This window comes from Diprion similis, chromosome 4 (assembly GCF_021155765.1).
Source record: "Diprion similis isolate iyDipSimi1 chromosome 4, iyDipSimi1.1, whole genome shotgun sequence".
In the NCBI taxonomy this organism is placed as follows: Eukaryota; Metazoa; Arthropoda; class Insecta; order Hymenoptera; family Diprionidae; genus Diprion; species Diprion similis.
Window position 1 is genome coordinate 8,313,023 of NC_060108.1, and position 20,425 is coordinate 8,333,447.

At 37.6% G+C, this 20,425-nt stretch overlaps 1 protein-coding gene across 1 annotated transcript in view; it reads left to right on the top strand.

Annotated features, from left to right (window-relative positions):
- Positions 1–20,425, top strand: part of LOC124405317 (annulin) — a 108,252-nt gene that overhangs the window by 49,072 nt on the left and 38,755 nt on the right. The window contains exon 4 of the mRNA XM_046880129.1: positions 5,987–6,216. Coding sequence (XP_046736085.1) covers positions 5,987–6,216 — 230 coding nt within the window. The remainder of the gene's footprint in view (positions 1–5,986; positions 6,217–20,425) is intronic.

Below are 20,425 nucleotides of genomic sequence, written 5' to 3' on the forward strand. Positions count from 1 at the left end.
TTTTTTCCGTAAAAATTGTCGAGTTTTGGCATTTTTTGAAGAATTTCCGACTCATTTTTTAACCTCTCATGTGCTATTTTCTTGTACTCAGCACCACTCAACTTTTTTCGGGCGTTATTCATCGTAACAATGATATTGATTTGATTCTAACAATGAATACGAATAAATGAATATAATAATAGAAGGAATTAGATCAATCACAATGAATATCACCATCAACAATCTTGTACACTCTCAGAAACTCGGGACTCCCAGGTTTTCTAATCTGACATCTGACGTTCCTGCCCTACCGTTAGAACTCCCAACGCTATTGTAGCTTCTCCACTGGGCCGTCTGATGGCGCTGAGTAGCAAATCTCAAATAAAATTTTAAGAACGCTTTATTCAAATAAAATAAAATAAATAAGCACATTCAGCATTAGACGGAAAATAGTCAAAACAAATTTAACAGAGTCAATTTGCGCTTTTGGTAAAACTGAAGAAAAAAGAGTCTAGCACAGGTTTTTGCTAGAAAAGTAAAAAAAATCGTAAAAAAATCGAAGAATCTGCCGCCCCCCAAATTGTGCCGCCCTAGGCTATAGCCTATGTTAGCCTAGGCGGTAATACGTTACTGCATTCATCAAGTATTGAAGTCTGCTATAATGCAAAAATCTAGCCTAATACTGAGAGAATTGATCTTGATACTTGAAAGGATACAGAGCAGTGTTTATAAGCTTAGAAGGTATGTTCAACAAATCCAGAGCGCCGGGGCCCTGTGCGACGAGCGTGAGTGTTCGGGGCGCTGAAGTCAGTCGACCAATCGCGAGCGTGCGAGACAGAGAAAGGTACTCGTCTTACTATTCCGCTCTTTGTGCTGTTTCCTATTTACACGAAGGGGTAAACTAGGCTTCCTCCATACTGCATATGCTCTGAGGTTGGCATCTATGATAACACTACCTTGCGGTGGACATTGGAGGCAAAACAGATCTCATCAGTAAAAAAGTGAGTAATCGATGAAGATGATGCCACCGGTGAAAACCTATGGTAACAATCTTGCGGGCAACACCAACTGTCATTAAGGTTGGAGGTAACGCTTCCGTCGGTAAAATGTCTGCCATCTAACGGAAAAATTTAAAGTGACAGCTCATCTGACAGCAACAATTCAAAATTGATAGCACAACATCTTATTATCGAACTCTCTGTCGATAAAAATTGATCGACAATACATGTAGCGCCATCTATGGTGACACTCTTATCGGTAACATTTTTGCTGATAAGGTAGGAATTCTGACCCTTCCCGGGCAACATAGCGACTGTCAGCTATGTAGGAATCGGGGCCTACTCCGTCGGTACACCGCCACCTTAGGACAAAACAGTCGTATCTATACTACTTCAGAAGAACCGGTTTTGTAGTAGTCTTGGAAAAAAATACCGCTATTAGATAATCGTTTTGAGAATAAAAAAGTCCTTTAGCGCATTACTTTCAGAATGATGTTATGGAACTACGCTTTTGTTCAAGTTCATTTTTGCCGATAGAGAAATCTTGACGCTTATTTTTTAAACCATTCATTTTAATTGATGCATTCAAATCAATGAGCATCAGTTATAAAATGGAAATTGTTTATTGCATCAGGTTCGTTTCATATACGCGTGTCCTATGTTTCCCAAGTATGAATAACGGAACCCCCAGGTGTGCCGAAAAAACGGAAGTATAAAGAGTATACCCATCACGGATCTAGTTGGGTTATTCCCGAACAAACTCGAAGATGTTGGAAGATGAAGAATTAAAACACTAAAAACTAGTGTGTAAAATATTTTTTGCCTCTTCCGGAGTATAAAGAATGAAGAAAATGATCCTGATTTCCATAACGTAAATGAAAAGAGGCAATTCTTGAAATACCAAACACCTGATTGAACAATTGATAATGAAAACGACATTCGTCATAATTTCGGGTCAAATAAATTTGAATATTCGGGTGATGATGTGATCATTTTCGCAATACCAAAGTAATTTAACCTCCAGACGGCCGGCATTGCCACTTTAGTGGCTCAAAATGCTTATATTCCCTGATGTACCTGAAATTCTTCTCTGAGGGGTTTGGGGGGTCGCTGAACACAAATCCGTTGTCAGAATTTCAAAATTCCAAGATGGCGGCCCAGGACTGCGCATGCGCAGTTGAAAAATTGGTCCCAAATAGGATTCCTGCGTTAACACTTATTCCTCGGGGGTTTTTGGAGTCGCTGATCAGGAATCTGTTGTCAGAATTTGAAAATCCCAAGATGGCGGCCCAGTACTGCACATGCGCAATTGGAAAATTGCTCCCAAATAGGATTGCTGAGATGAAACTTGTTCCTACTCTGACTACGAAGACTTCCTCTTAGCGTCACCCAGGGCTAACGACGTGGACGTAGGAAGAGTTTTAGCCCCATTTTTTTTTTCTAACGTTTTTTTATGTTTTTTTTAATATTTCTTCATTTTTTCATTCCTTATGTTTTTTTACCCTCAGTACGTTCTATTTTTAGCAGGGAACAACTTTTTGCGTGTGATAATGTTCAAAGCAAGGGACTGCACACAATGCAATTTGACACTTACCGCAATAATATTTTGTTCGTCTCCTTACTTTTGATGCACGGCACATTACACATTCTTTTTTAGACTCTGATCGAGTCGAAAAATGTCGACCTGTAAGTCGGGAAGGAGGGGGTTCAAGTTCTGCCTGGACTGTGCTATCAACACCTATCAAAGACGATATGACTTTGATTCGAAAATCGGTGAACGAAATTGCTCCTTCCTGCAATTTGTACAAAGCATGAGCATTTATCAATATGAGATCAATGAGCTGGAAAAATAATTTTCTTTACCATTTGAGAGATTTCCTAATTGTCGCAGTTATCGCAGCTGCTTGCTCACAAATTTAATTATACTGGAACGTGGTGAATTTCCCTTCTTTAAAAAACGATAACCACCGGTCTGCCGAACATTGACGTTTTTCGGATTGTTTTAGGACGCACTTAGTTGAAGTAACGTCTGCTACGAATCGCGCAACCTGCTTTTTACGAGCTTTTTAGGTGGAATGAGATGACAATAATTCCGAACATCTTCGATTTTTTGTTCTGTCGCTTGCATCTTCGAACGAGACTTTGTGGACGCCCGCACTTATTGGATGCGGCAGATTCCCAAACTTCAATTTTATTCACACAGAGAAAAAGTAATGAGTTTTGAATTATTAATTCTTTTTTTTCCCATAACATCGTTTGTTCAAAGAACTCATTCGAACTTTTTTGTAATTTCGCTTTCTTTTGAGTTCTTTTATTAAGAAAGAGGTGAATACAATTATTCAAATCTTTTTCAATATGAGGCGCAAACTCCGTAATACCTAATTTATCCAAAATAAAACTTTTCAAAAAATCGATACGGGGAGCTGGATCAACATTCTCCATCGTCCTATACAGTTAAAGTCGAAGGGAAAAAACATCTTAGGTATAGTTGGATTCTGTTGTCCGGTCGCGTCGCGAATAGAGTCGCTGTGAATTGAGTAGTTTTCTCGCCAGGACACTCCATCTGCTGTATATTCAAAAGCACTGGTGTTATGGGCTGGGTTGGCTGATGACCAAACCACTCCAAAAATATAACGCTTAGTTCGGACTAGTTCTCCCGGTTGGTGAATTATTTGAATTTCGATGTCGTTTTCCCTCTTGGTTGAACCAACTTTGATAATAAAATGGTCACTTACCTTTAGTTGTTGACTGTTGTTTTGGGCTGTGTGGGCGGCTCTGCGTGTTCGGCCGGTGGTGAGATTGGTTGAAGTTACTGATTGTTTAGCTTATATTATACGTTGAAGGTAATTAATTGTTTAACTCGCGATGTAGGTTTAACACACGAATATTTGTTTATTCAATTTAGGTTTAAAGAAAAATGCTTATAATAATTTTGATTATAAAAAGGTGAAAGGTTTAAATGTAAAGACACGGAATTCCCTTTTAGCACTTTGGTTTGTTGAATTAAATAAAATAAATAGACCTTTTGAATTTCTAACAGATTCTCTGATCTGATTGACTTGTCTAAAACTGAGAGAATGATTTCTTGTTGAAGACTGTTAATAACTGAATGTAATTTTAGTGACGACTTTGTAACGAATGAGAGTTTAGAAAACTGAGCAATGAGGTTTGCGAATGAGAGTTGCGAATGAGCAATGAGAGTTTAAAACTGAGTGAGAGTTTTGAAAAAACTGAGAGCTGCTTCTTCTTGTTGAAGACTGGCTGACGACTATGTAACGACTGAGAGTTTAGAAAAACTAAGAATTAAGAATTGAGAGAAACTACTTCCTGATTGGTTCCCAGCATCTTCGAGAGAGCTGCCCAATAAGGAAGTCTTGATAATATTTTGAGTTTTCCATTCGCCCTTAACTACCGCCGCCCTTTGGGTACGGTGTAGCATGCAAAACTATCTTGACTAATCCCGCCTCTTCTATGAGTGCGGGTGGGAATTGCCGTGCTTGTTTTGGTACATGATAAAAATATCCTATTGTATGTTCGGGACGACCCTGTCCAAACAGACACTTCAAAGATGGCTATATGGATTTTAATCCGTTGCATGTGCTTGCCAGATTCTGCATATCTGGAAATATCGAGAAGCGATTTCCGGTCATCTGGTTACTCTTAGAGAGTTTGTATATACTAGTCTGTTTAGGTAAGGATTATCCCGTAACATTATTTAATGGGTAAGATTATTGTAAGCTGAGGGCGGTTATTTCCCAGAACCCTAAAAAGGTGATAAAGAAAGCCGTCTGCATACAATGCATACGGAGACTCAAAAATAGAAAATATAAATGAATTTAATCGTAAACTGAAAATAAAACTAATGGGTAGGGGCAGAGGGCATCGAGGATGTGACACTGGGTTTCTCTCGCTCTCGTTTCATATTTCAGTTCATATGGGTATGTTACACCATATACGAGTAACCTCAGCACGGAAGTCGAGGGAAGTTTTCTTTGACAACACGATACGTGATCTGTTTTCCAATTTCAGTTTGTAGTCGCAATTAGGCGTAAGATCTGAGACACCGAACAGTCTGGGAAGCTTTAATAATGATGAACTACTAGAAACGAGAACCGAACCTATTCATATAAAACCGCAGCACATTGAAATAAACTTGTAAAACAGCCTCATGTAGAAACAAACCTAGGCAACGAAATTTGTAGAATAAACGCATGTAAGATCGAACTTATAGAACCTTTTTCCAGCAGAAACGATTATAAGTTACCCAATATTAATTACACTCACTGTCAGTAACACCTTCAATGCATCTTTTTCACACAGCTATTGCAATAAATAACTTGTGCTACACACATGGATAGTTAGACAATATCTGGCTCGTACGATTACACCATTAACATCGGCGCATAATTTTTTTACACTAATGCTCCTGCGATCACAGCACTAGCTTTCGACCCAAGCTACAAACCTTACACCCACCCGAACTCGTTATTTTTTCTCACTTCCGACTCAACATACTGTTACAGAGGGTGAAATCACCGTTCTGCCCCTTTTTCTAAAGATCTAGTAGTCGTCATACATAAAAAAAACCTTCAGAGTTCTTCTGTCGCAAAATAAATGAGGTTGCTGCGTCAACCAACATTATTGTAAAAACAGTATTGTTTCTGACTTGTAACTAGGGACACTTATCGCAATAACACTTTTTCCTAGCTTTATTCTGCCGTGCCTTTTGTGTCCATTCTTTATCGCTCAACGAACCCGAATTTTTATTCCGTAACTTCCTCAAAAGTTACAATACCATTATTTCTGAGTAAATCAGTAAGTGCAACTGGCTTTATAATTGAGTCAGTCACCAGCCATGACATACTCAGTATCGTCAATACTTTCCGATATACTTATTTTTAAATTGCGTGCTACACTTGTGTCGAACTAATATTTCAACAATGATAATTATGGCTGATTTAAAACTCGTTCGTTATGTTTGCGAAATAGCAGTATTTTTTATTTTGAAGATGATACAGTATTCCTGGGAGATGAGAATGCGCGTCAGGAATACGTGATGGCGGATGCTGGGTTGATATGGCGTGGGAGCTACAATCGACAGAGGCCTACTGTGTGGAAATATTCACAATTTGAGAAGAACGTCTTAGAGTGCGCCCTTCATCTCGTAGTTGAGACTGGAAAAGTCCGAATATCGGGACGACACGACCCAGTGATCATCTCGCGAAGACTATCTTCTGCGGTAAATAATCAAAACAGAAATTAAGCTCCACGGATATGCAGGGTAAGTCACCGAATGTGTCGAGAACGGGAAAAGCTTTGTTTACGCAGAGTCACGCACACAATTCATCGTGCGGTAATACATATAAACAACAAAAGTAATTACGTCAAAGTGGTATTGGTTTAAACAGATCTCATAGCCTTTTTGATTGACTGGCGAACTGGGGAAGGGGCAAACTCCTCCCGGTCGCGACACATCAAGTGACTCACCCTGTAGGACATACAAAACAGAAAATACAAAATTCACATGCCTAATTACATTCTGACGAAGATTACATTGCTAGAAATAGGGTATTGCCGATACTGGAACAACATTTTCACTTTCTTCAAATGCCATGTAGTCGTAATTTTTAATACAATTCCGCGGAACACGTTGATTCCTCTCGTTGATTTTACAAAGAAAAACAAACCGGTGATCTTACGCGCCATGTGTTCTAGTGCGTGATTTTTTTTTAATTTGATCAGAAAAGTCCAATTCAATGAAACAACGCAGATACGCCTTCAGCGTAAACTACTTATGAAATCAATTTATTTGGATCATTAGTTATTGTAGTAATAACCCACTGTTCACAAGAATGTTTCAATTTCTATTTTTGATTTAGTACAAATTGGAAATATTTTGTCCAAAATGTGTCTTGAGTATTTCATGCAAATTATTCCAAGCATAAGGTATGTGGAAGTGGGAGATAGCAGAGCATGGCGGTGGTTATAAATAATTCAAAATATTCAGAGCTGCTCCCACGTAATGCCAATTAATAAAAATTGAAATCAAAAGAAGACCTACCTTTTGATAAGCCGGTAAATAATATCGTGTTGCGATAGTTCTATAAAAGGATGTGAGAGTTGTTCAAATGGTTGGAAGAAATTATAGAAATGGAGAATAAGTAATTGTTCAGGAATGAATGATTAAAAATGGATAAGTCTGGTAAAAGATAAAATATATTCTTTAAACCGTTGATCGGAATTGAAAAAAGGTATTGTTCTAGTGATTCACAATAAAGGTCAAATGAACGGTAAGGTTTAAATAAAACCAATTTTAAATGAATTTTATAATGATTAAAAATTTCAAAATCAATCATGCCATAATTAAAAATTTGTAATGTTGTATAGTTGCTAATGAAAGAAACATCACTGATATTCTGTTTTGTCTTTCTAGGTCTTAGATACCAATGAGGTTGACATACTATAACTTTCACTCGTATCTCTCTTTCTGGATAAATTATGTTCAAACTGATTCGTTTATGCAAAAAGATGAAATCAGGCCAATCCACCAATTATCAACGAATGATTTGATCGTCAAAAAATTACTTTCCTTGAAAATTTATCATCTTTTAGTGTGTACTAAGATTGACAACTTCACCAAGTTTTAACCTTCTACGACTTACCGTTCACCAGAAGTGCCACATCAAAGTTTATCATTTTGACCGAACTGAGGTTTAAACGCGAATTATTTTTTTATCGTTACCGGCATAAAAATATTACGAAAAAAATGTGTTTTATGTAAAAAAAACTCTCACCTTTTGAAAATATTGTTAATTTTTTAATAACTTTTCAAAATCAATCTCAAAAACACGTTTTTAGGCAAAAAAAAAGCTTTTTCTCATGCGCTGCCAAAATTTATCTTACTTTCGAGTTTTTCATGTAAAAGCTGAGATTTTTTCAGTAGGAAACCCAAATTTTTAGAGTGGGATGGCCATGGGATCTCACGTGAGATACATTCAATTGATCAGAGTCTGTTAATAACGTGCTCTTTTTCAAATTTAACGGAATACTTTTATTTCTTTAAATTGTTCACTGCCAGAGTAAATCCCAACCCGTTAGATCACACTGAAGGACAACAAATTTTCAGAGAAATCAATTCTTTGGGATCCAGATCATTCGTTGATAGTTGGTGGATTGGCCCATACATATGAGTCATTTCGCCAATTATGGGTACAAGTTGTACCGAGTGGTAAAAATTTTGAAACATTGAATTTGCCTTCCGAAAGACAGTACTCAAAAAGATATCAGCAATTCTTTAAAATGTTCGCCATCATTTGCATATCAGTTATTTACGTGAAAAATAATCGATAAAAAGAAAAAGTAAACAGACTATGGTGAATTTCGCCGTACTTTATTTTTGATTTTAATTTTTGTCCCACGCAATTATGGAGAACTCAAATTTTTTGAAGTCGTTTTCCATGTAAAAAACTCTGAATTTTTCGAAAAAAATATTTTCAACAGTCTAAATTCTGGGCAAGGGCTGAAAAGTCGACTTTTGAGTTTCAAATTTGATTTTCGAGATGATAAATATGATATGAGATATTCGTATATTTTTTGTTGAAAAGTTCAAAGTTTTAAGAAACAAAAACGTCTGAGGAATTGTTTTTTTGTCAATTAAGGGAAAAAAGATATATCAAATTGAAAATTTCGTGATTTTGAAAACTTGAAAATTTGTCGCTGCTACTGCTCAAAAACTAATACTGTCTTCCGAAAAGCAATTTTAAAAAATTGTGACCACCCGGTTATTTTGTAATCCTAATGAAACGAGTCTCTTAGAATTTAAATAGGATCATTTTGACACCACACGCGCGGTGCAGAGATCGATGCATACGCAGGGATCTCTAGTCTTAGGTTAACATCGGAAATGTACGAATGAAAAGATGTACATATAAAATCATGACCTTGTTACAAAGGGTAAAATCACCCGTTTTGCCTCCCCGTCAGGTGATCTAGTAGTCAACATGTGAAGCAAGAAACCTAAGTCTTCTTATGTCATCAAATGAAGAGGGTTGTATCTCTACGTAGTTGTAGGGATAGGAGAGTGCGGGTAGTTCCCAGAGGGGAGAAAGATGGATTTCTCTCACCCAGCCACGAATTGGTGAAACAAAGTATAAAAGGTGTTTATCAGATCAATTCCAACGTTCCTGGTACTTGCCGTAGTTCAGGGCTCGGCCCCGTGCTGAACAGCCCTTGGTCTTCGTTATTCCGTTAATTTATTAATTCTATAATACTGAGTCAGGCGCTTGGGCGATACATTGGTTCAAAGGTTCGACACATTCCAGGTCATGCATCGCTCAGCCGTCTTGACTGCAACAATCTAACCTACTTCCGCAATTTGACGAGTCGTACTACTTTTGGGTTACAACACTGCGTCAACCGCTATTATTGTAAAAATAGTCCTGTTTCTGACTTTAAACGTGAAACATCTTATCGCCATTAAAAGCCTTTTTTCCAACTTATTTGAACGCACCTTTATATATATATATCCACTATAGTGACCTGTACCATCTCACCAGTGTAAGTTGGACTCACGACGTTCCAGACACTTTTAAAAATCGTTCATCTCTGCGTAAATTGCGACCAAGACCAATGTGATATCATAAAATTCCACTAAGTTGTAGAGATTTGAAAAATAAAACGCTTCGATTCGCGTGTATTTTATATGGGAAATCTTTTCACGCCCTGGGCGAGTACTTAATATTAATATTAAGGGCTATAACTTTTAGGGAATTTTTTGTTCGACATATAGAACAAAATTTTCGATGGGGACTGAGAAAAAAAAATAGTCGTTCAAAAAAAATCACCATAATATATATATATTGTAACGGCCACACTCGCGTCACGGGGAATCTAAGAATGAGCTAGGTCGCCAGCAAACGCCCGCAACGTGCAAAAAGAATAATCACGGAATTTAATCGAGATCGGCAAGAAAGCTGTTGGGCGCCAAGGTCGCAATGACCACTATACGAGCGATAATATTTTAAATCAGAAATATCAAAAACAAAAGAGGCAAACAGCTGCTCTTAGCTGCGGACCTTGACCTCGGGATGCTCAGCTGTCAGTTTTTGGCAGACGGGAACGTGGGGACAACGAGTGAAACAACACACGTTAGACAAAACACCGTAGGTTAGTAGATAAAAGAGAAATTTATTTAAGGTGGCTAGAACTCGAAGTCATCTAGCTACAGAAAAAGATAATGTTTTTGTATGTGATAGATGAAATACTCATCTTCACGTATGCAAAATTTCAGACCCGGTCATCGACTAAATAAGAGAGATAAAAATAATTGAAATTAGAATTTTTAACCCAAGGCTTATGATAGAATCGTCCCGAGAGATTTCAGTTGAGTAATATCTCAATATTCACGCTACAGGTGTTGACAAAAAACCAGAGCGATATTGAATAGGTTATGAGGATTACAAATAACACAATAATGTATGAGGTCGACGACTGTTTTACAAAGATAACGAATGTTCAAGTGACGGAAAAGTGGTTGAGAAAGGTTTCGGTAACTACCTCAAAAACCGGCAGCGTCGCACAAATCACCTGATCGGAATTACATACGAGCGCATGCGCAAGAATGAAGTATCCCAAATTTGTACTAACCTATCTTTTAACAGCTATCACAATCTGTCTGTGACTGACGAAATTCGTTTGGTGGTTGTAATGAATTAGTCAATCGATAAAAATAGCCGGATACTTGTCTAGATTTGAAAATAAAATTGATAGAAGGATATTCGTCGTACGAAAATCAATCGATCGAAGACTTTTCTTCGTCCAAATAACCTCGAGAACAATAAATCGATTTCCATGCATGCAATGATTTATTCGGTTAAGAAGAGTATTCAAAAATATGAGTGTACGTATATACCTATATAATAATTAATATACATGCTATATAATCAGGGGCGGATTTGATACGTTGGCTGCCCTAGGCCGATGCAAAATCGCCGCCCCCTCCCCCCTTCACTCGCTGTAAAGCACGAAAACTTAAGGATGTATATAAGTTCAAATCCACAGTACATCTATTTGTTTTTTAAAGCTAGTTTTTATATCCAAATTTCAATTCCAAGTAATTTTTTTCCCATTTTAATGATTTTTAACATTTTAACATACAAAACTATGCTAATTTTAATAATATTTTACGATTTTAAATGAGATGAAGATAGCATTGACATTCGCGGTCGAGTTCATTTGGCTTTGGGAGCAAATCAAATAATGTTTCGTTTATTAAACGCTTACAAGTCAAAAGTTAAGCACAAATATCTTTGCAACGACACCGGGTGGGATGTTTTTTTTTCTTTACAAATTTGATGAATATATGAAGTTTTAAAAAAATCTTTTTTCAGCCGTGCGTCTGTTACGACATATATAATTTTTAGATACAATTACGCTGTCATTTCAACTTTCGGTACAAATAAAATGCAGTTAAATGGGACTCTGAATCTTTAATATCTCTTTTAAATGGTCGGATAGGTGTGTTTTTCTTTTTTCCAATCGATTTAGCATAATAAATTTTAGCATATATTTCAAATTCCTGAAAAGTTGAGACTATTGATATATTTTATATACATCCTTAAATGAACTATAGAGGGATTACATTTAAAATAAAATAAAAAAACAACGAAAGTTTGTAAAAGATAAAATTATCTCAATCAGCGTCTTTAGATACTGACGCTTACCATTTTGATTTATTATTTATGAGTTATGAGTAACAATGAATTGTTATTTACATAGCGTCTTCTGTCTGGCTTTCTGAGTAGCGAATTTGTTTATCAAATCATCACAATCCAATGACCGCAGCAACTGTGATTCGATGCAAAGGATAGCCAGAGCGTTCAACCTGTCCTCGTTCATTGTCGAACGCAAATAATTTTTCACCCGCCGCAAACAGGAAAAGCTGCGTTCACCGGAACAGCTCGTAATCGGGATACAAACACACATGCGTAGAGCTATATCAACGTTAGGATAAACGCTGTGGAGATCTTGATCATGAAGCCATTTCAATAATATCATCGGCGTGTCGGTTTGGCTTCGGCTCGAAAGACACTGGCAGCGAAAATGTTGACACTCTGCAACAAAATCCTCTTCGAGATCAGAACAGTAAATATTTTTTAACGCTGTTGCTCTCTCTTCTACTTCAACTGGACTTAGGGTCGTCAGATTTGTGAGAAACGAGAATTTATCATAAAATTGCTGGTATGCTTCTCGTCGTTTTCGAAGCTCGCAAAGAAGTTGATCTATGATGACCAAAAACGTGGAGACTCGTAGTTTTTCCCGACCACTCATTTCCGTTTGTTCGGCTGACTCGTCGGAATGGAGTTTTCTTTTTCTTTTGCGCTTCATTTCTTTTTCATATTCTCCTATTTCAGACAGTTTCAGCGCTTTTTCTTCGTAGTCATCGAAGTTATCCCGAGTTTCGCACATGAGACCGATTAATGAGTCGTAAATCTGAATAGCGGTGAATATGTCGACGTTTACAGCTTGTAATTTTCGATTAGCAATATTCAACCGATTAAGTAGAAAACCCCAGAAAACGGTCATGAACGCTGTCTCCAATCGATTTAGCTTCAATCGAATACCTTTTGCTTCAGATCGACTGATCGGCTTTTCGGTGATATCTTTTTCAAAGATTTGCAGCGCTGTATAAATTTCGTGCCAAGACTCCAACAAACTTTTGCATGCATCTGCACGAGCTGACCAGCGAGTTGTCGACAAGCTTTTCACGGTACTTGTTCCCGCTTTCGAGTCTTCTTTAGAGCGACGTTGAGCTTCCAAGATCTCCCAGCGATGTGTCGATGCAGTAAAAAAATTATACACTTCTTGCAGAAGACCGAAAAACCAACAAGCTTCTTCGCAACTTTCTGCTGCCGATTGCCCAACGAGATTTAGCGAATGAGCTGCACAGGGAACATACGCTGCTTTCGGAGCCAGTTTTTTAATATGTGCCTGCAGTCCATTGTAAACGCCGGACATGTTGGCAGCGTTGTCATATGACTGACCACGACAATTTGAGATCTCAATGTCAAATTTGTTCAAGGCTGAAGTGATAGCGTCTGTCATCTCTAGCGCTTTATGCCCGGTGTTGGGAAAAAATTGCAGGAAGCGTTCAATCGGGGAACCATCGCTTTGAACGTAACGGATCACAAACGTTAGTTGATCAACATGAGACATGTGTGGTGAAGAGTCTACGATCATGGAGAAGTATTTCGCTGATTTGATCTCACTGACAATAGTATGAAGCACTGTATCGGCCATAAGTTTGATAAATTCATCGCAAATCGTCGACGACATATAACTTGTACGTCCACTACCCGGATTGCCATACCTCGAAATATGGTCAGCCAGAAATGGATCAAATTCAGCCAGTAGCTCCAGAGTCATTAAATAATTGCCGTTGTTGGATGAATCGAACTTTTCGTCGTGACCCCTGAATGGTAGTCCTCGCGATGCTAGAGCTTTTATAGTTGCCGCTACGCGTTTCAAAACGTTCCTCAAATACGTTATTTCATCATCAAGCTGTGCTGTCAGCCGCTGATCAATTCGACCGAGAATATTTCCTCTCTCCTTCATAGACAAAATGCATAATTTGTGGGTTGCGGAATTCTCGTGTTGTGCCACTCGACTGTTAGCGTTCTTCCAATCATTAAACCCTGCACTGCCGAACTGGGTCCCACCACCAAACGCAAGACATGGTCCGCAATAAACTCGACCGGCGCTTGGAGAATAAATTAACCAGCTTCGGTGAGCTTTCTCTCCATTCAAGAGTTGCCTTTCAAACAAAGATTTTGACAAATGGCGCGTGCGGTCTTCGTATAGGCGCTGGCTTTGAGAAAAATCAACATGCATATTTTGCTGTACTCCATTAATCGCTATCCAGTCCCTAGTCTTATCGTTTATGAGCCATTGAGCCGGATCTTCGCTCACATCAAGCGTATTATTTTCATTTTTCGCATTGTTCAGCGATTCCGTGAGAATGTCGGCAGTAGCGCCAGCGTGAACTATGGAAGCCACGATTTGGTTACTGCAAGTACTTGAAGTACTTGTATCGGGTTGTTCGGTATTTGCACCGTCAATAGTTTTAATCATCGCACACGGTGGAGAAGAGTAATGATCGTTCTCGGGGTCAGTTATACTTACCGCCGGTTTCTTGAAAAACGCCTCTAATTTGTTCATTTTTTTTATGACTTCATCTTGTTTCTCGGTCTTTTCTTTAGCTCGCTTTCTGTACTCCGCTCCGCTCAACTTTTTCCGCCCATCACTCATATTTGTAGAATCAAATATTCAACACCACCTTTGAAAACGGCAATATATATTTGATCAAAATAAAACTCACTAGAACACCAAAATATTCGCAGTATATGAAATTAACACAATTAATTCAGCAAATTATGCACACTCGTTATTATTTTCGCGCCGAATACTGTCTCTTCACTGACGGAATCGGTTTTAGTCGAATCAAGATTTTCGAAGAACCGAGACTCGTTCTCGGCCCGAAAATAAAATGTATTAGGACTGAGCGTGTTGTGTACGTTTATACAACATTGTACGTTTATACAACATTGTATGTTATGGTTGTTAATATACACTCAACAAAGAAATTTAAGGGTCAAGAAAAATTCCAAAACTTTTCAGTGTTTTTTGAAAGGCTGTATTTTATGGAATTTTTCTTGACCCTTGAATTTTTGCTTCCTCATAGAGGAAGTTTTGTGACGGTGAAATTTTTTTTTTCCAGTTTTCAATGTCAATATGCTTAAAATGTCCCAAAAGATCGAAAAATCATATCTAGAAAAAATGTCCGGATGTGTGTGTGTATGTGTGTGTGTGTGTGTGTGTGTGTATGTTCTGGCACTGTAAAATTCAAACGTTTATAACTCGAGAACGGTTTGAGCTACAGAGCTCCCGTTTTGCACAGATGTTCATCTATACAAGCTCTTCATTCTCTGAGAGTTTGGTTGAAATTACTTGGAAAATACAAATTTTACGGCATTTTGAAATTTTCAAAAAAAGGCTGTGAACACTCTCACTTCCGCAAATTTTAAGATTTATGACTAATTTTTTTTTTATAGATAGAGTATCATGATAGGAAGGTTGGTATTGAATTTGGGATACACCGGTCAAACGGTTCAAAATTTATGATTTTTCGAATTTTTCGAAAATCCGATTTTTTCGAAAAATCGTTGAACCGCTACAATTTTTGCAAATTTTGTAAAATATTATGTATTAATCGGTACAAACTCTTTTCTTTCCGAAAATATTATCGAATTTACTAAAATAAAAAAAAGACGAATTTTGCAGCATTTTGAAATTTTCAAAAAAACTAGTTACTCTAGCTTCCGCAAATTTTAAGATTTATGGCTAATTTTTTTTTTTAATAAATGAAGTATCATAATAGGAAGAAAAAAACATCGGTCCAACGGTTCAAGTAATAAAATTTAAAAAAAAATTGGTTGATGAGTTCAAATTTGATGAAAAAAAAAATTGTTAATTTTTATGATACTCGAAAAAAACGGTGCAAATTGACATTTGCAAATTATTTTATATTTATTTTTAACGATGATAGGAAAAAGAGAGCTGCAAATTGAAAGTTGCAAATTGCTTCCTCAAGATTTAGCAAGATGGACAAAGCTTCCTCTATGAGGAAGCCAAAATAAAAAAAAAAGTTCCTCATAGAGGAAGGTTTGCCCATCTTGCTAAATCTTGAGGAAGCAATTTGCAACTTTCTTTGTTAAGTGTATATTCTTGTATAAACGTGCACAACACCCTCAGTCCTAATACATTTTACTTTCGGGCCGAGAACGAGTCTCGGTTCTTCGAAAATCTTGATTCGACTAAAACCCATTCCGTCAGTGAAGAGACAGTATTCGGCGCGAAAATAATAACAAGTGTGCATAATTTGCTAAATTAATTGTGTTGATTTAATAAACTGCGAATATTTTGGTGGTCTAGTGAGTTTTATTGCGATCAAATATATATTGCGGTTTAAAAGAGTGGTGTTGAGTTGAGTATTTAATTCTGCAAATATGAGTGATGGGCGGAAAAATTATAATCTCCATACGTGCAACTTTATTTGCGAGATGCGAGATGAGATGACATTTTTCAGTTTTTTTTTTAATTGAACGGGTGGGTTGACAACAGGGCGTGACTATTAAAAAAAAAAACCAACCAAGGTTTGCCGCCCCCTGAATTTTGCCGCCCTAGGCCCGGGCCTACTCGGCCTATACGGAAATCCGCCCCTGTATATAATTATGCTATAAAATTACATAGTGTACTAAAGACTATACAAAATTGAAATTGTATAAATCGGACACTAGTTGCATGGTCCTCAGGTACTCAACTATCTTATCAATAACCTTTTTGTTTTTTGTCACCATAGGTTTGCTTCCGATATCTTCAGCCAGTAATAGATATACCCCTTTGTCGCCACTAGTTTCAAAAGCTGTCTTCAATAATACGTCGCTGATACCAGCCTTGGCAATTTTACCTCGCATATGATCTGAAATTTCTTCAAATTTCTTCAGTGAGTCTTTGTTCATTAAATTTATTTTGGTAGTCTCATCCACTTTAAGTATGTCAATCACGGTTCGCGTATGCTTTATAATTAGGGATTCATCAACGTCTAAACTTTGTAGCAATTGCATTAATATTTTCACATCGTTGATCGCATTATGTGCTGCTAGTGCTTCGTTGCTAGGGTCGAGGAAATCTGCGGCTAGTGCATCCTGAGTAAATTTTTTTTTGTTAATTTTACGATCTGGAAATTTTTCCCGAAATAGGTGGAGTGTGTCTGCGAATCCTACAACAAGTGACATAAATTTGTTCATCACCCCTAGATCTGCTGCCAGCTGCAGAATCCGAGGCGCATCAAATCTGACAATAAATGACGCAATTCAAATCACGTTATGTATAAATGTTTCAAAAATTGATTAATTGTTCTGCAACAATAATCACCTGAAACCATTATGCGCTACAAGGATAACTGACTGGCCTTGAGACTGTAGAAATGTCAAAAAATCAGTGAATGCCGTTCTCGCTGGCACTGTATCTAATCTCACATCCCGTAGGTACATTTCACCATTTACAACTTTTAATCCGGTGACTTCAGCTGCTCCTGGTGTCATGCCCTTGGATAGTATAATGTAAGAATTAAATTGATTCCTTTCGGTACAGGCAGCAATCTATAAGTTAACATGCATTTATTAGTTTTATGAGACATAGAAATTATTTACAAAAAAATTATTGCTTGTATATTAAACTGATCGTGAATCAACTTTCAGCTGGCAGATTTCTGAAGTTTTATGGAATCCAGTAGTTTCCAAATCAAATATTACGGTGCAGCAGTTACTGAAGTCTACATTTCCTAGACGCAAAAAAGGCAATTAAATTCTATTGATACTATACGTATTTTGATTGCTAATGATGTATAGATAGTTTACCCGTAGTAGATGGATTCTGGAGTAGATGGGAAACATTACTCAATCCACTCTGCGGCAGATAAGTAATACCTTCTCGTTTTGATAACGCTGCACTATTTGTGGATCTTTCGTTTCTCGCAAAAAGTCTCCTTCTCTTATATTTGACGGATCTTTTTAAAATTGCCTGTGCCTCTCTGATCATGTCTTTGCAGTTTCTATATTTCTTTGTTTCTGTGCCAGGGGAAAGAGTTAGTAACTTATTGACGTTCACTACATATGAGGTGCCAATGTTTTTTTGGCCTACTGCAGCTGCGACTCTGGTAGCAAAAGACTCCGATCCGGCATAAAAGCGATTTTTTAGGTGTTTACTAGCAACAATACTATTAAAACTTTCATTTGCCTGGCTTGAGCCGCAAGGCGCTAGTTTATCAGCATTGGCAGCAAACCGATCGAATAATTTTGACATTGACTGTCTCAGGGCTGGGTCAGAGAGAGGTTTTCCATGAGGAAGATTCGAATGAATGTACTCATCACCCATAGATTTAAAGCTGCACCATCAGTGCCGTCTTAAGGCATGGAGTGGCCCCTGGCACTTTTGATTTTGGGGGCCCACTACCCATTTACAGAAGTGATACTTGGAAAAGAATAAAACGACACTAAGAAATCGTACATTTTTATTTTTATAACTGGAAAGCCAAGTACACAATCAACAAAAAAATAAACATTACTTAAACTGAAACAAATGGCTTCTTTCTCGATTTTTGATGGGCAAAATCATCGATTACTTCCTCGAAGTCAATTTGTTCGAGAACGTCTCTTTCGATACTCATCAATGACAGGTTGTTTAATCTTTCTTGAAGCATGGTACTGCAAAGTTCGTTTTTGATTCGACTTGACTTTGAAAAGGAGCGTTCACCACTACAATTGGTTACCATCAACGCCAAGAAAATCCTCAAAGTTATAGCAACATTAGGAAATGTTTCTTCAATTTCATCAGCTCGCAGGAGGTGGTATAATTCTGGAATATTTATTTCTTCATTTCCACTGTTTTGAACATTTCTTAAATAATGCGCCAAATGAAGACATTCAGACTCCAGTTTTTCTGCAATAACATCGACGTAATACATTGCAGCAAATTCTTTGCAACTATTTTTCAACTCGTCCGATCTAATATTTTTCAAGCGAGTAAGAAATCCAAAACGTTGATTGATTTCTTTGTACGAATCTGATCGTTGCTTCAAGTGAGTAATCAAGGTGTCAATTATCGGAAGAAACGTTTGCGTTTTTAATTTATCTCCGCCAGTTAGTTGCACAGTTTGCGCCGGTCCTTCAAAAAATATAATACGCGAACTTCTACTTCTTGTTCTTTGAGAGAGGTCCTTGTAGTCGGCGTCCGGAAATTTCATTTTAGCAGAGGATTCGTACTGGTCAAAATTATTCCTAACATTACCGATGAAGTCAGCAAGGGAAGCGAATAATTTTGTTGCAACGTCCATGGTTAGAGTATCTTTTTGCAGGCTGTGACTTGTTGTGTTGATCCTTTCCAATACGTCACTCCACATTTCTGTAAGAACAATCATGTCAAGTTTTTCCATTTTTCTGGTCAGGCTAAGGGCTTCGTTTCGAGTTTCTCCCGGTTGATCTGTATCCCTAGCAATCAGTAGTAAGGTTTCTAAAATTTCCTTGTAACTCCGATGCAAAGCACCAACAGCGTCAGCACGTGCGGACCACCTGGTTTCGGAAAGGCATTTGATGACTTTGTTAGAACCGAGACATTTCGTTAATAAATTCCATCGGTAGGTAGAACTCGAAAAGAAGTTGTACAATTTTTGAACTAGCTGAAAAAAGCTTGTTGCCTTTGGAACACATCCAGCAGCATGGAGGCCTACCAAGTTAAGGGAATGTGCTGCACATGGTACGAAAATGGCAAATTCACACCTCTCTTTAATTCTTGCTTGTAAACCCGAGTACTTTCCAGCCATATTTGACGCATTATCGTAACTCTGACCGCGACAATCTTTTATTGAAACACCGTAATTTTCCAGCAACCTCAAAACTGTTTCCGCTAAATATTCAGCCTTGTGCTCTTTGATAGGTAAGAATTGTATAAATCTCTCAACAGGGACTCCGTCTTTTACGTACCGAACAATAAAAGTCAGCTGATCAATATGCGAGAGGTCGGGAGTAGGATCCACGCTAATTGAATAATACTTGGCTGTTTTCAGTTCACTCACAATTGTCATTAAAACTTTCTTTCCCATAATATCGATGAATCCATTGCAAATATTTGCTGATAAGTATGAAGTGTTTCCTTTACCAGGATTGCCGTACTTTTTTATATGATCCGCAAGAAAAGGGTCAAATTCGCTTAGTAATTCCATACATCCCAAATAATTGCCGTTGTTTTGAGATCCAAAAGTTTCATTATCACCACGAAACGCGAGTCCTCTTGATGCCAAAAATTTTATGACTGCAACAATCCTTTTCAATACACTTTTCCAGTAATCTACCTCTGTCTTATATTGTGAAAGCAGGTCCACATCCACTCTGCCGATAATTTTGCTTCGTGCGATGTAAGTCATCATAGATTGTCTGTGAGCTAAACTATTTTCATGCTCTAATATGAGGTTGTTAATGTGCTTCCAATCGTTGCATCCACTTAAAGAATTGAAACTTGTTTTAGAAGCGCTGAAAAGACAACAGGAATAACAAAATACAGACCGTTTCAATGGTGAATAGAGAAGCCATTTCCTTTCCACACTTTCATTATTTTTTAATCTGCGGATAAAAACTGTCTTATGCAGGTTCCTCGTTTTTATTCTACCATCAAACTCAGTATAAGTTCTGGAAGCTTCTGAGAAGTCGCAGTCTTTATTCTGGAAAAACGCTGGCCCTTTGCGAATCCATATTTCACGCACTTGTTCCGTGAATACTGCATCACAATAATCACCAGGATCTTGCGAAATATTTTCTGTTAAATCTTGCACTTGTTTT